The following is a 15,300-nucleotide window of genomic DNA, read 5'->3' as shown; positions in this document are numbered from 1 at the left end:
AAGAATACCTGCCAATTTGTGCCCACAAGACTAGGAGGAAGGAAAGACTCCAGGCTGGCCAACAAACAGAGAAGGTATGTTTGGGGCCATCAGCTATTTTGCCACCTCATAGGGAGTCTGCCTAAGAATGAAGCCGCAGTGGAGAGTATGACTAAAGAGAGAGAATGAAGTTGAACCTGTTCCATTCACGAAGTTGTCATTGTCTGCTACCATTCTGAGTTTCACTCCTGGAGTTTCTTGTTCTGTAAATCATGAAATCACCTATTTTGGTGTAAGTCAAATGGAGTTTGGTTTCTACCTTTTGCAACTGAAACCACTGGGAAGACTATATATATAGAGAGGAATATGTCCTGAGTGAGTCTTCTGAAATTTTTTACTGCAAAACTTGGGTCTTTGGGTCTCCATTGGGTAGAGAACTGAGTGCAAAAGGATGAGACCTGGAGAACTGTTCACAAAAATCTAGAGGGATATGAAGCCTTAGAAATTTAATGCTTCCCTCCCCTCCATTTTACCACCTTGTGGTTAAGGGTAGAGGAAGGGAAAAAACCCCAAACAGATGCATCTTGGAGGGGCAAGAGACTGGCAATGAAAGAACTTGTCCAATCCTCTTGAAATCTTGAAAGGAGTATCTGCTGTCTTGCCTACCCAGAACCCTCTTCTCCTCTCTTAGGGACAGCACTGCTTTCTGAATTTGGGTAGATCACATCTCCTGTCCTTATGGTCCATTGTTTAGGTTCTGCAGAGTGAATCTAGTGGAGTTTGGATATGGCTCAGAACTGGCCAGTTGTTGTGGTCATCTTTGAGCCATCATAATTATAACAAGTAGGCATAATCAGAACTAATCCGGGGACTTTGTGGGAAAGAGATTCTGGCTTTCCACTGGACCTTGGAACTGCCAGAGGTGATTTCCTGGTGAAGACCCACCTGGTAAAAGGATAAAGTCAAGACAATTAAAAATACACAGATCAATCAAACATTCTGAGCTTTTGAACTCAGGCATACATGTAGTTACACTGGATTTCATGGTGCCATGAGCCAATACACCCCTCCCTTCTATTCCATTGCAATGGAATTCCTATTCACCATTTATTACCAGGCAAAGAATCAGAGCTCAGAAAATAGATTTTTTAAAAGACATTGAATGAAAGAAATCTCTAATTTCATCTGTGAAGAGTGGGAAAGATGAGCTAATATGTCTTTCCTTGGAGTATTTTAACTTTTTGAACAATCTTAGTAAGAACTATAATTTACTGAAGCTCTATGATGGCTAGTGTAGTTTTTTTGGGTTGGCCTACAAACAGTTAACAACTAAACTTTTGAGATATAACCTAGTTCATTTGTTAGGATATGTTGGTATTAAAAAAGAATATGATTGATAAGATTATGTCAATTCTGAATACCACAAAATTCTTTCTAATATCCTTCCACCAAAAAGAAATCAGGAAAACCTATAGGAATAATCTAGCTATACTGTAGCCAAGATTGCTACCCTATTTCTCAATTATTGTTCATTTTTAAAAGGGGTAGGAAACACAAAATGTAAAGGACTTTTAAAAAACTATTCATAGAAAAAAACAAATAAACAAGAATTATTCATAGAAAAGGTACATTAAACATGTGTATAACCTGAATAGTTTTGTTCAAATAAAAACATCTTATTTTAAAAATTCGGAATAATTTTTAATGGCAAGTTTCCCTAACCAGAATTTTATTATTTCATTGGGGATGAAAAACTACTTGCAGAATCATGAACAAATATAAACATACTTACCTTAAGAAAATAGAAGAAATGATCTTTATCAACTCTACATAATTTTTGTAAAATTTCCGTAATTTCCCCAAATATGTATTTTGGAACCATTAACAGGTGTTTGTCAGTCTGCCCCCTTCCCCCACATAAGACTGGAAACTTTGCTTACTATTCCCAGGCCCAAAGAAAACTCTCAAGGCACATTAGCATATTTTAGAATGTGAGAAGTCTTGCAGTTTGAGATAGCTGTTCAAATTTGCTTAGCCCAGCATTTCCCGAAGTTAACTTTCTCAAGATTAACTATAGCGTTTCACACCCCCCACCAACCCCACCTCCAAACTTCCATTCCTCAAAGCAACTTTTGGAACAGCTTGTGGAATTAGTTCCATAAAGCAAAGTTTGGGAAACTCTAGTTTAGTGGTTTCTATCTCCACAGATTTTGCTGTCTGAATAATATATAAGAGATTTTGAGTGACAATTGCACCCATTTGAATATATCTTCAACTGACTACATAATTAGAAATTTAAAATGCAAATTTTTCAAAAGCAAACTGTCTTTACCATTTAGACATGTTGCTGAAATTTATTTGATTTTGTGTATACTCATATTACTTTCCAGTATATTTGGTATAGGTTAATAGGATCAAAAGACTAATAAATATTGAACACAGATACGATTAAGCATGTCTCAACTGTATGTATATACAGGGTTTAACAATTTAATATGACAAATATATTCTGTAATTTTTGAGGGGGTACATGCCTCTTGGGACAATTGGGATTATAGAAGCTTCTTCATTTATACTTTGTACATGATGTATGTTATGGATTCCTGTTAGTATGGGCGGAAAAATGAAGCCACTGCTATTGAGCCATGGATGTGGCAGTAAAGAATTAAAAGATCATCAACACCTATCTTTACATATAATGAAAGCCTAACTTTATATCACTCCTTTTAAACAAGCTTTCCTCATGCTAATTGGCTATGCATTAAATGTTAGCATATACAAAACAGTAAAGGCAGGGTAATTTTAAAGGTGTATTCCCAATGGCTGGATTATGAAGATTAGCTTCTCAGATGGCATTCCAAAGAAATCATCAAATACAAGTACAATTGCAAATAAAATCCTGGAAAACATTTCAATATTGATAGGAAGATTGACAGGATACAGTCAAGACACCACTTTTAAGTGTATGAGATTGGTACATATCACAAAGGATTGTAAAGTTTAATTCTCTAAGGAATATAATAGAAATTTCAGGTTAAGCAAGGCATATTTTCTGGAAATAATATAATTATTCTCATGCAAAAGCACATGTGCAGAATACACAGATTTGATACAGTTTAAATTTTAGGTCATTTGTGCTAAAGGTATCTTCCCTTTTTTTTTTTTTTTTTTTTTTTGCAGTACTGGGGATTGAACCCCAGGCCTTGCACATGCTATACAAGTCTTCTACTATTAAGCTATATCCCCAGACTAAGATATTTTTAAAACGTGATAAATTTGATTCATTCTCTGAACTATTCTAATGTCAGATATTCAAGAGAAAAAGGTCCTCTTCTCTAAAGTAAATTCCTTTGCCTTACCAATACACAGATACTATTTTTTTTGTGGTGCTGGGAATTGAACCCAGAGCCTCATGCATGCTAGATGCAGCTACACTCCAACCCTTACACAAATCTTAGACCTATATTATGTTTCAAGTGTGTTCATGCCCCTGTGGGAACATAGGATGATTTCAGACAATCCAAGGAATGTTTTCTATTTGAATAATGAATGATTTTGATAGAAATATAAAAATAGTTGTCAATTACTGAGATTTTGTATGTGCTGCCAAGCAAAAATTCTAGTTATTAAACAAATGGCCTTTACAAGACCACCATGTGGTAAGTACTGTTATCATCTCCGATGAGTAGAAATGCGACTGAAGTACAAGGAGGGTAGGTACTTGGGTTAAGGTGCAGCTATAGACTCTCCTGAGAGGAAAAGCCCCAACTTTCAACCTACCTGCTTATGATTTCACCTAGAAAATTATCTTGTTCAGATAGGAAATCTTCCTATTTTTACACATTTTTAAGACATCACACAGTCATATTTCTATGGGAAATATAAATAATTCAAATAACTCTGAAAAAGAAAGGCCTCAATTATTGTATATTACAATTTGAGAGAAAAATTAAAACTGAGAAAAAACTGACAGATCAGAAGCATTACAGAAGTTTCTTGTTCATTTTCTCCAGAGGTTAAACCAGAATATTTTTTTAAAGGGCAGAAGTTTAAGGTCTAGCTAGGGAATAAAGACATGTTTTGTCTGACACTTTCTAATTCAAATCCAACATTTATCAAATGATTCTTAAGTACTGCATTAAAAAAAAAACCAGCCAGGATATGGCAGGCTGGGTATATTAATCTTTCATTATTGTAAATTTGTATTTTTAAAAACCCAGGATTTTTTCTGTAAATATGCAAGTGTTTTTCTGGCAATTTCTTTTTTTCTTTCTTTAAAGCCACCCACCATTGAAACATTTCAAATAAAATTCTTTTATCTAAAATAGGCTCGGCATTTAGGAGTTTAAAGTCTCCCCAAAATCAGAGGGAGGGGTTACATAATTATCCTTCATTTAAGTACAAGTCATGAAGTAATAAAAATGTTTCTAACCAAAAAGTATCACCTTAGAGAGGCATTTAAAACAAAATAAAGTACTACTAAGATTTTAAAAATGTTCTCGCAATTTGTAATTCATCAGATGAGAAGAAAATTGTGCACTGCCATTTTTCTTTAAGGAAAACAATATTCAGAACTGGACAACATTCAGAACTTGGGAGCTGTGATTGAGGAAGAGCGAGCCAGCGCCTGGAACAAGCGGAGCTCACCCAAGAGCCTGAAAGCTATAGCCTCTGCCTGGTGTCCCAAAGCCCTCTGCCAGCCGCCGCGTACAGCACCAGGCAGGGCAGGAAGGCCAGGGCCCCAGCTGCAGCTCAGTGCTAGGGACCCTTCCTCAAGGAGTACATGCTTCACCTGCTCCCTGACATATTTGGCTGAGGAGGAGCCTTCCAGGCCGCCATACCAACGGCCCCAGCGCCAAAGAGCAGAGCTGCCTCCAGTGCTGAGGAGGTGAGCCATATGGGCACCAGCAGCACGCCCCCTCCCCTGTTAAAATGAGAAGACATGTAAATAAATCTCAAAACCAGACTTCCAGAATACTTAAAGTAACCCTAAAGACAAACAAGATAGAATAATCTGATACTCACCCACCTGGACTCCCTGAACTGGCAAAAAAAAGAGGATCCGGAAAAAAGGAAATCAGAAATAATTTCTCAGATAATAGTAGAGATTGTGCCCATAGTGCAAAAAAATGATTAATATATCTAGAGAGGACACAGATAAAAAAATAGAGGAGCTGAGGAACATGATGGAATGCCAACATAGGAAACAAATGGAATCCATAAAACAGATGCAAACAGATTTCCAGGAGGTTAAAAACTCCATTGAAAGTTTACACAGCAGAATGAGCAAATGTGAGGATAGAATTTCAGATGTAGAAGATAGGATTGCAATTAGTGACTGGAAAAAGAAAAATTTCTTTAAAATAGTAAGGGAATCATAAGAAATCAATCCAGCAGCTGCTAGATGATGCAAAGAAGAATAACATAAGACTGATTGGAGTCAACGAAGAAACAGGAGAGAGTGCAGATGACATAAAAAACTGTTCACAGAAGTGATGGTACAAAACTTCCCAAGCAGGGGAAAAGAACTTGACACACATATAAGTGAGGCATATAGGACTCCAACTAGCCTTGATCAAAAAAAATCTACACATAGGTATAAAATAGTTAAGATTCCAGAAATGCAACAGAAGAGCAAAATTCTACAAGCAGTTAGAGAAAAGAAACAAATCATATACAAGGGAAAGCCTATCAGAATCACAGCAGACTTCTCAAGGCAAACCCTCAAGGTAAGAAGAGCTTGGAGTGATGTATTTCAAGCCCTAAAGGAAAACAACCTTCAACCCAGATTGATGTCTCTGCAAAACTATCTTTCAAAATTGAAGGAGAAATAAGATATTTTCATGACAAAGAGCACCTTAGGAACTTCATGAATACCAATCCAGCACTCCAAAAAATTTTACTCAATATCCTAGGAAAAGAGAACAAGGACCACAACCCCAGGAAGCCCAGCAGAATGAATCCATCGGGCATGAAAAGAAATTAAATACACGGGGAGAACCCAACAAAAAGAAAAAGTCATAGAAGTCAATATGTATCAGTTATAACCATCAATGTTAATGGTCTCAATTCATGAATCAAAAGAAATAGACTGGCAGAATGGTCAAGAAACAAGAGCCAACAATATGCTGCACACAAGAAACACACTTAATTCAAAAAGAAACTCAGAGACTGAAAGTTAAAGGGTGGAAAACAATACTCCATGCAACAGGAACCTGAAAAAAAGCAGACGTAGCTATTCTCTTTGCAGATTAAGTGGATTTCAAACCAACACTGATTAAGAGAGACAAAGAAGGACACTACATCCTTGTAAGGGGAACAATCCAAGAGGAAGAGATGACAACAAAAATATATATGCACCAAACACTAGTGTGCCCAACTATATAAAACAAATACCAACAGAAATGAAAAATCAAATAAGCACTAATACAATAGTAGTGGGGGACAATACTGTCACAATTAGATAAACTAGACAAAAAATAAACAATGAAATACTAGAACACAATCAAACTCTTGAACAAATGAACTTAACAGATGTTTACAGAGTGTTCCACCTGACAAAATCAGAATACACATTCTTTTCAGCTGCACATGGGTCATTCTCCAAAATAGACCTCATACTCACTCATAGAACATGTTTAAGTAAGTGCAAAGGAATAGAAGTTATCCCCTGTATGTTATCAGACCATAGTGCGGTGAAATTATGCATTGAAATTGGACATCAGTAGCAAAAGAAACTGCAAGAATTTCATGAACACATGGAAAGTGAACACTTCTGAATAACCAATGGGTTACAGAGCAAATTAAAGAAGAAATAAGACAGTTCCTACAATTAAATAAAAATGACAACACAACATATAGGAACTTATGGGAAACAATGAAACCAGTATTACAAGGGAAATTCATGGCAGTGAATACTCATATCAGGAAAACAGAGCAAGCCCAATTAAACAGCCTGATGCTGAACCTCAAGCTTCTAGGAAAAGAAGAGCAGGACAATCCCAGAGCTCATACAAGGGAGGAAATTATAAAGATCAGAGAAGAAATCAATGCAATGGAGTCTAAGAAAATGATACAAAAAATAATGAAGCAAAGAGTTGGTTTTTTGAAAGAATAAACAAAATTGACAAACCCTTAACCAACCTTATCAGAAAAAGGAAAGAAAAGGCACAAATCCATGCAATTAAGAATGAAAAGGGTGAAATTACAACAGACCCAGCAGAAATCCAGAGGATCATCAATATCTACTTCGAGAACCTATACGTCAACAAGATGGAAAACACAAAAGAAATGGACAGATTCCTAGATAAGTATGAATTACCAAAGTTGAATGAAGAAGACCTAAAAATTTTAAACAACCCAATATCAATCAATGAAATTGAAAATGTAATTTAAAACTTAGCAACTAAGAAAAGCCCAGGTCCTGATGGCTGCACTGCTGAATTCTACAAGGCATTTAGAGGAACTACTGCCACTACTGTTTAAACTCTTCAATGAAATTGAAAGGGAAGCAATACTCCTGAATTGATTCCTGGAAGCAAGCTTCACCTTGATCTCCAAACCAGAGAAAGACCCAACCAAAAAAGAGAACTATAGGCCAATCTCACTAATGAACATAGATGCAAAGATCCTTAATAAGATACTGGGAAATAGAATGCAGAAGATCATCAAGAAGATCATACACCCTGATCAAGTAGGTTTCAGCCCAGGGATGCAGGGATGGTTCAACATACGCAAATCAATCAATGTAATACACTGTATCAATAAAGCCAAAGACAAAAACCATATGATCATCTCAATAGATGCAGAAAAAGCATTTGACAAAATCCAACATGCATTTGACAAAACCCTACAAAAAATTGGAATAGATGGTCTCTACCTCAATCTGATAAGCCATCTATGCAAAAACCAATAGCTAATATCATACTAAATGGTCAAAAACTGAAATCCTTCACACTAAAATCAGGAAAAGGACAAGGAGGTCCACTATCACCACTCCTGTTCAACATAGTTTTGGAAACATTAGCCACAGAAATTAGACAAGAGAAAGAAATAAAAGGAATAAAGATAGGAAATGAAGAAGTCAAACTGTCATTAATTTCAGATGACATGATACTCTAACTAGAAGACCCCAAGTACTCCACCAAAAGTCTTCTAGACTTAATAACCAAATTCAGTAAAGTAGCTGGGTATAAGGTCAACACACAAAAATCAATAGCTTTCCTCTACATGGACAAGAGATTCACTGAGAGAGAGAGAAATAGGGTAAACAATTCCTTTCACAATAGCATCCAAAACACTGAAATATCTAGAAATCAACCTAACAAAAGAAATCAAAGACCTCTTCTCTGAAAACTATAGCACTCTGAAAAGAGAGATCGAAGAGGATATCAGAAAATGGAAAGACATCCCTTGCTCCTGGGTAGGAAGAATCAACATAGTGAAAATGGTCATACTTCCAATACTGCTATATAGATTCAATGCAATCTCAATTGAAATCCCAGGAGCATACTTCATGGACCTTGACAAAACAATCCCAACATTCATTTGGAACAAGAAGAGACCTAGAAGAGCAAAAGCAATTGTAGGCAACAGAGACATGGCAGCGGGTATCATAATCCCCAACTTGAAACTATACTACAAAGCTATTGTGATTAAAACAGCATGGTACTGGCAAAGAAACAGACCTAAGCACCAGTGGAACAGATTAGAAGATGCAGAAACAACTCCAGACACACTCAGCCACCTCATCTTTGACAAAGGGGCAAAACACCGTCACTGGAGGAAAGATAGCCTCTTTAATAGTGCTGGAAAAATTGAGTTTCCACTTGCCAAAGATTAAAATTAGACCCATATCTCTCACCACGCACTAAACTAAAATCAAAATGGATTAAAAATCTGAATACTAAAACATAAATGCTGAACTGGCTGGAACAGAGGTTAGGTAGAACTCTTGAAGACATTGGTGAAGGAAAAGATTTTACGAATAAAACCTCAGTTGCCTGTGAACTAGCAAAAACAATCAACAAGTGGGATCTCTTCTTACTAAAAGGCTTCTGAACAGCAAGAGAAACCATCAGGAGTGTGAAGAGACAACGCACAATGTGGCAAAAAATTTTCACTAGCTGTCCCTCAGACAAAGGTCTACTATCTGGAATGTATAAAGAATTTTAAAAAATCAGACCTCCCAAATATAAAGACCCAATCCAAAAATGGGCATCTGAAATGAACAGACATTTCTCAAAGTAGAAATAGCAAATAAACATAAAAAAAAATGTTGAACATCACTGATCACTTGAGAGATGCAAATGGAAACAACACTGATTCCACGTCACCCCAGAAAGCACCCCATGGCTGCTATCATGAAATCAGCCAATAACAAATGCTGGAGGGGCTGTGGGGAAAGAGGAACACTGCTCCACTGCTGGTGGGAGTGTAGACTGGTGCAACCACTGTGGAAATCAGTATGGAGCTACCTCAAAGAACTAGGACTGGAAGTCCCATTTGACCCAGCTATTCCTCTGCTGGGGATCTTCCCCAAAGAATTAAAAGAATCATACCACAGTGATATATGTGCACCCATGTTCATAGCAGCACGATTTGTAATAGCTAAAGCTTGGAAGCAGCCCAATTGCCCATCAACTAGACACTACATAAGGACAATGTAGGCGTTTTTTATAAAATGGAGTACTACTTAGCCATAAAAATGAGAAATTAGAGACATTTATAGCTAAATGGATGCACATTGAGGTGCTACTCTTAAGTGAAATAAATAGGACACACGTGTAAATACTGAATAGTTTCTTTAGTGTGAGAAACTGAAAGTGTAAATAAGGACTAAAAGGTATAAAGGATAATGTGAAATAGGAAGAAAAGGGGCAAAGTGGAAGGGGAAGTGGTAGGGGTAGGGGAAAGGAAAGAAGGGAATGGAATTAATATGAGAAAATGAAAACATGGAAACAAAGTCTTTGTAAATAGGGAGGGACGGAGGGGTTGAAGTTGAGGGGAAAGGGGGGAAAAAACCCATTCAGAACTGGCTTTAACTAAACACAACTGACCATCACTATGTGAAAAACCAAATGCTTTAATGAAGCTACCAGGAACAACAGTTCAATTGTTTCATTGGATACATTAATATCAATCCATAATGTACATTTCTATGGACCGTACAGAAATTATTGCTGTATCCAACAGCAGGTGACTATTATTAACATTACAGTACCAAGTGTCCACAAGAGACAGTCACTTGTCATTTTATCAAGAAATAGGGTTTTTATACTGCTATCAACATCAACTCTTCCCCAGTGCATTTTTCAAAAGTATTACTAAGTGCATTCTTTTGTGCTTTATTTTATATCTTTTAATGTCCTATGTATTTTATTTGTTCTTATTGCTTTATTGTTTAAAAACAACCAGAAAGAAGTTTGTCATCTTTGATGTATGACCAGGTTGCTTGTACAGTTTTTGGCAAAGTCAGAAGGTTTGGTATGTCCATTGTCTTACCTAGAGGCAGGTGGACAATTATGGTATTTTGGTCACCCCAAATGGAGGCCCAACCCTGAGCCACAATTCTGCACCCAGGGATGGGGGGAGTGGTGTGGATCATTCTCTTGTTAAAAACAGCAAGCCCCAAACATTGCCTCTTGGCTTAAATAGTCCCTAAGATGAATCCACATACTGTTTGGCAAAAAAGAAAGAAATAAAACCACCCCCCAGGGTTGCAGCATTCTCCTGAGCTTGCTCACCTGCCACTCTCAGCAACTGTGTCTTAAGAAGGTCACAGGGAAGTAGGAGATGACAGCTCAGGAGTCGCAGGATTTAGGCAGTGGTACAAGATGCCATACACTCTCTCAACAAAGCTTTCCAGAAGGCTGCTTCACCATGGCTGTATTCCTTCGGCCATAGTCAGTTAACGTTGGGTTTATTGCTAAAACCCCTCAAGATCAGCTTAAAAAAACTGGCATCATAGCATCACCATCTTCCACTTTCACACCCAGTCCCCTCCCCCCATATAAATATGAAGAGAAAAGTAGACGATACTATGATTGTATCAATGAACACTAAGATACAGTTTGCTGTTCATGCAGATTTGCATCACTATTCTAGGAAAAGAGCTATACAATTAAGAGGGTTAAAATAATGGGAACTAATCTTCCCTACCCCCTTAAGTAATAAAGCTATAAAAGTAATAGCATCATCAGTGTTTCCTACGAGTCTAAGGAGTCTTGTTGCCCAACGTGCCTGGGGATGACGTAGTTGATTATTAACACTGATGCCATCCATTCACACAGCTGACAATTACTCCTCTCCCATCCCTCCATCACCCACCACCAATTCACATTTGACATTTAAACACTTTTAAAAAAACCTTCTGAATAAGGTTTCTTGATGAAAGAAGTTGGCACTCTGTCACTAAAATATGTTTCATATTAAAAATATGTGAAGGAAAATTGGAAGCTCTTATATGGTCTACATAGGCACCATGCTACATGTTCCTGTCGACTAGAGATACCATCTTGAAACTTTCTCCTACATTACAGTTCAGTCAGTGCTAGTCCAAAAAAGACTACTGTTATATTTAAGGCACTTCATTCTGAATGGATATGCTTTATGCCACTCGCTATTCAATTGTAGGCTGCTACTGAGAAATTCCATTCCCCAGCCTGGCTTATAACATGATATGTCATCTGTATAAAACACCTAGGCTTGATACATATAACACTACTGTTATTGCATAGGGCTACACAAAGAGATAATGCACTGAAACTAACTTTACAACATTGCTGCTTGTTAAAACATTGTTATCAAGTAACAGTAATTTGCCAATCCAGTATTTTTCTCTTTAAAAAAATCCAGTGAGTTTGCTGAAATAAACCCCAATTTTAATAACCATAATGGGCATAGTAATACTATGGTTATCAGTCTCCAAGAATATTGCTATTTTTTATATCCTAAAAATAAATACATAAGTTTATTCTTTCTAGAAAGCCAGGATTTAACCTATTAATACTAAACCTTAAATGTGCTGAAAAACAGTTCTGAGACTGTAATATATAAAATATTTTGAAAGCTCTCTTTATACACAAGACCTTGCAAAAAAGTTTTCTTTCATGGGTGTACAAAGAATGCAGAAAACTACCAGTGAGTTGTAAAAATACTGAAAACTTGCAATTTTAAGATGCATATTCTTAGAAATTAATACAAACACTGAAAAGAACGATGATAATAAAAGTCTGTACAAATCAAAGACTCAAACATAATTTAAAAATAAAAATTGTAAAGCCAATTAGAAATGTGCCCAGTTTGGTTCTCTTATCAAAAGCAAAAATGAGGAAAAAAAAAAACTTTCAGTGCTCCTCAATATTTAACTGTGAGAGGACATTCATTTCCATTTCAAATGAAAATATCGTATGAAAAATTGCATCACACTCATTAATTCATTAATGAAGAAAACTAACTGCAGAGAGTAAAACAGACCAAGACTAACTGTTCTAGAGCTTTGGTCAGGCTCCTTTCAATTTTGGTTATCAATTATATGTTCTAACCAGATAATTGTTATTAAAATGACCACTTGTTTTGTCTTTTACAGAATATACCAGTTCTTTCAATAGTTTGCAGTATAAAGACTAAACAATGGTAGAAAGGTACTGTATATGAAGGCAGTACCAATGAATCAATACATTTATAAAATGGAAAAGGTTTAGTATGAAGGTTTCTTTCTTCCTTTCTGTTTATGGTTGCTTTACATTCTTTTACTTAAACTTTACATTTAATTTCCAAGGAAGTCACAGGCATAAAAATCTCAAATCAAGTTTTACCCTGAATAAAAATGGATAGACACTTCTCTGATGCAAAATCTTCTTGCTCAGACAGCTTGTGCTGGAGGTGAACTCAGTTCACAGATACTGCACACTTACTGTACAATACTTTGGAGGCATTTGTAGTTGTAAAATAGAATATACAAGTCTGTTTCACAAAATTCTAAAAATAAAATATATCCTGGGCTATTGATAAAGCATGAAAAAAAATTCATATTAAGGAAGGAAAATTATCAAGAAAACCCCTTCAGGTGAACTATGAAGTCTACTAATCAAGACAGGAAGCAGTTTGTGTGAGTGGAGTGGGGAGGCCTTGCTAACATGCATGCTCTGTCTCTTCCATGCTCATGCTGCTCCTCCGGCTGCTTGTTTTGGAGGCTCCTGGGGATACGGACGACAGGAGTGGGTCAGTCACACCAACAGGAGAGAGAGTATCATCCATGAGGATGTCTTCCAGTTTGGATGCCATTTTCATAGGGACACTGTAGGCAGGGCTGCTCTCAGGCCCCGTCCCCAGGCTGCTGTTGAAGCTGATGGTACCATCGGTGAGATCCAGGGTGGTTGTGCAGCTCAGGTCTGGGTGTTGCTGCAGAATGTCTTGACTGCAGTTCTCAAGAACTGGTTCTTGCTTGATGATCCGATTCACCAAATCCGCAGAGCAGAGACCCGTGGATGGAATAAGGGAAAGTCCATGAGCTCGAGCCTGCATTTCAAGCTCCTGTAACAGAAGTCAAAATCAGTCACTTAATAGGGTGAAGCACTGAGGATTTCTAAAGGGTAGTGAAACTACTCCATATGATACTGCAACAGTGGCTGTATGTCAGTATACATTTGTCCAAACCCACAGAATGTACACTACCAAAGTAAATCTAAAGTAAGGACTTTTAACCCAGTGTGGCAGCACTCTGGGAGGCTGAGGTAGGAGAACTGCAAATTGAAGCCCAGCCTGGGCAACTTAGTGAGCCTTGTCTCAAAATAAAAAATAAAAGAGGGTTGAGGAGAAATCTCAGTGCTAAGGCTGAGTTCAATTCCCAGGGCAGCAAATAATGAGGTGGGGGGGAGGGAGAGGGAGGGAGAGGGAGGGAGAGGGGAGAGGGAGGGAGGGAGAGGGAGGGAGAGGGAGGGAGAGGGAGAGAGAGGGAGGAGGGAGAGAGAGGGAGAGAGGGAGAGAGGGAGAGAGGGAGAGAGGGAGAGAGGGAGGGAGAGAGGGAGAGAGGGAGAGAGGGAGAGAGGGAGAGAGGGAGAGAGGGAGAGAGGGAGAGAGGGAGAGAGGGAGAGAGGGAGAGAGGGAGAGAGGGAGAGAGGGAGAGAGGGAGAGAGGGAGAGAGGGAGAGAGGGAGGGAGACAGGGAGGGAGGGAGGGAGGGAGAGACGGAGAGAGAATGAAATGACAAGGTAAGCTCATCAAGTTGAATAATGTACCACTGTACATTATTCTGTATGTATGGGCACTTTCTGCAGCTTCCATTCATTTTTACTGGGAATCTTAAATCATATTCTACTCCCCCCACCCCAGTCTATTGAATCAGATGCTTAAAAGGAAAACAAATTCTCAAAGTTAAAGTTGTTACTCTTTAAAATTAATAAACTCCATATTTCCTAAACCACAGGTACCACTGGTAGTATATGAAATGACTTTGTGTGGTATATGAATTTTATTATATATTAAATGTCAAGAGATAGACTTTCATGGATATTAATATTCAAAACAAGGATAAAACAAGGATATATTTAACAAATTAAAATGGGAGCTGATAAAGGGAAACTATTAGGTAAGTAGTAACATAATTTCATGGTCCCTAAACTGTCCACTGAGTACCCAAGGGTGCTGTAGTGAACTCAGGGGTCCTGCAGATGTTTTAGGATTCAAGAGAAATGGTGATACCACTTCAAGAGCTACCAAAGCCCAGACCATTCTCAGTTTCAGTGTTAGAATATGGTACATGTTTTTTTGGTCACATCAAGCAGAGCTTTGGGGACTTTCTATGACAAGGACCATGTGGACACCAACATGGAATAAAGGAAAGGAGGTTCTATCTGATCTGATCTGATCCCAAGGTTTCCAGAAGTTGTGCAGTGTCCAGCACACACACGCATCTCAGTAAGTCCTGTGGTGAGTTAAAAACTACATAAAAATGCTATTTTTCTTTTTTTATGTTTTATCTTTTCAAATGGCAACTAAGCTGTTAAAACCTAAATACTCAGTAAGCTGTTGGGACCTAAAAGAAATAGTAGGCATTTCTTTTGGTCTAGGGCACAGTGAAAAAGTTACTAAGACACTAAGGGCACCCTGCAGTAAAAAGCATAGGTGGTGACAGCAAAAGCTGTGTAGGTTCTACACAAGTTATCAAAGTTTTGGAAGCAACATTTAACCTATCTCAGTGTGGCAAAGGGAAAGTATTTTTTAATTCAACAATTAAGTTCTCATCTATAAAATGACCGATTTCATTCTATACTTTCTTCACATACCTTTTATTATAATCTATAATGGTCCCCAACGTGTA

At 37.6% G+C, this 15,300-nt stretch overlaps 1 protein-coding gene across 9 annotated transcripts in view; it reads right to left on the bottom strand.

Annotated features, from left to right (window-relative positions):
• Nucleotides 1-2,776: 2,776 nt before the first annotated feature.
• The window catches only part of Mitf (melanocyte inducing transcription factor), a 222,621-nt gene continuing 210,097 nt past the window's right edge, over nt 2,777-15,300 (bottom strand). For all 9 annotated transcript variants that reach the window (XM_021266028.2, XM_013075660.3, XM_087182013.1 and 6 more), the window contains one exon: nt 2,777-13,515. In XM_021266028.2, the coding sequence (XP_021121687.1) occupies nt 13,114-13,515 (402 nt within the window). In that variant the 3' untranslated portion in view covers nt 2,777-13,113. The remainder of the gene's footprint in view (nt 13,516-15,300) is intronic.

This window comes from Heterocephalus glaber, unplaced genomic scaffold (genome assembly GCF_053883595.1).
Source record: "Heterocephalus glaber isolate CG9 unplaced genomic scaffold, H.glaber_assembly_v1.0 deba00001472, whole genome shotgun sequence".
In the NCBI taxonomy this organism is placed as follows: Eukaryota; Metazoa; Chordata; class Mammalia; order Rodentia; family Bathyergidae; genus Heterocephalus; species Heterocephalus glaber.
The sequence above is the reverse complement of the archived record's forward strand: the minus strand, read 5'-3'. Positions and strand labels throughout refer to the sequence as shown.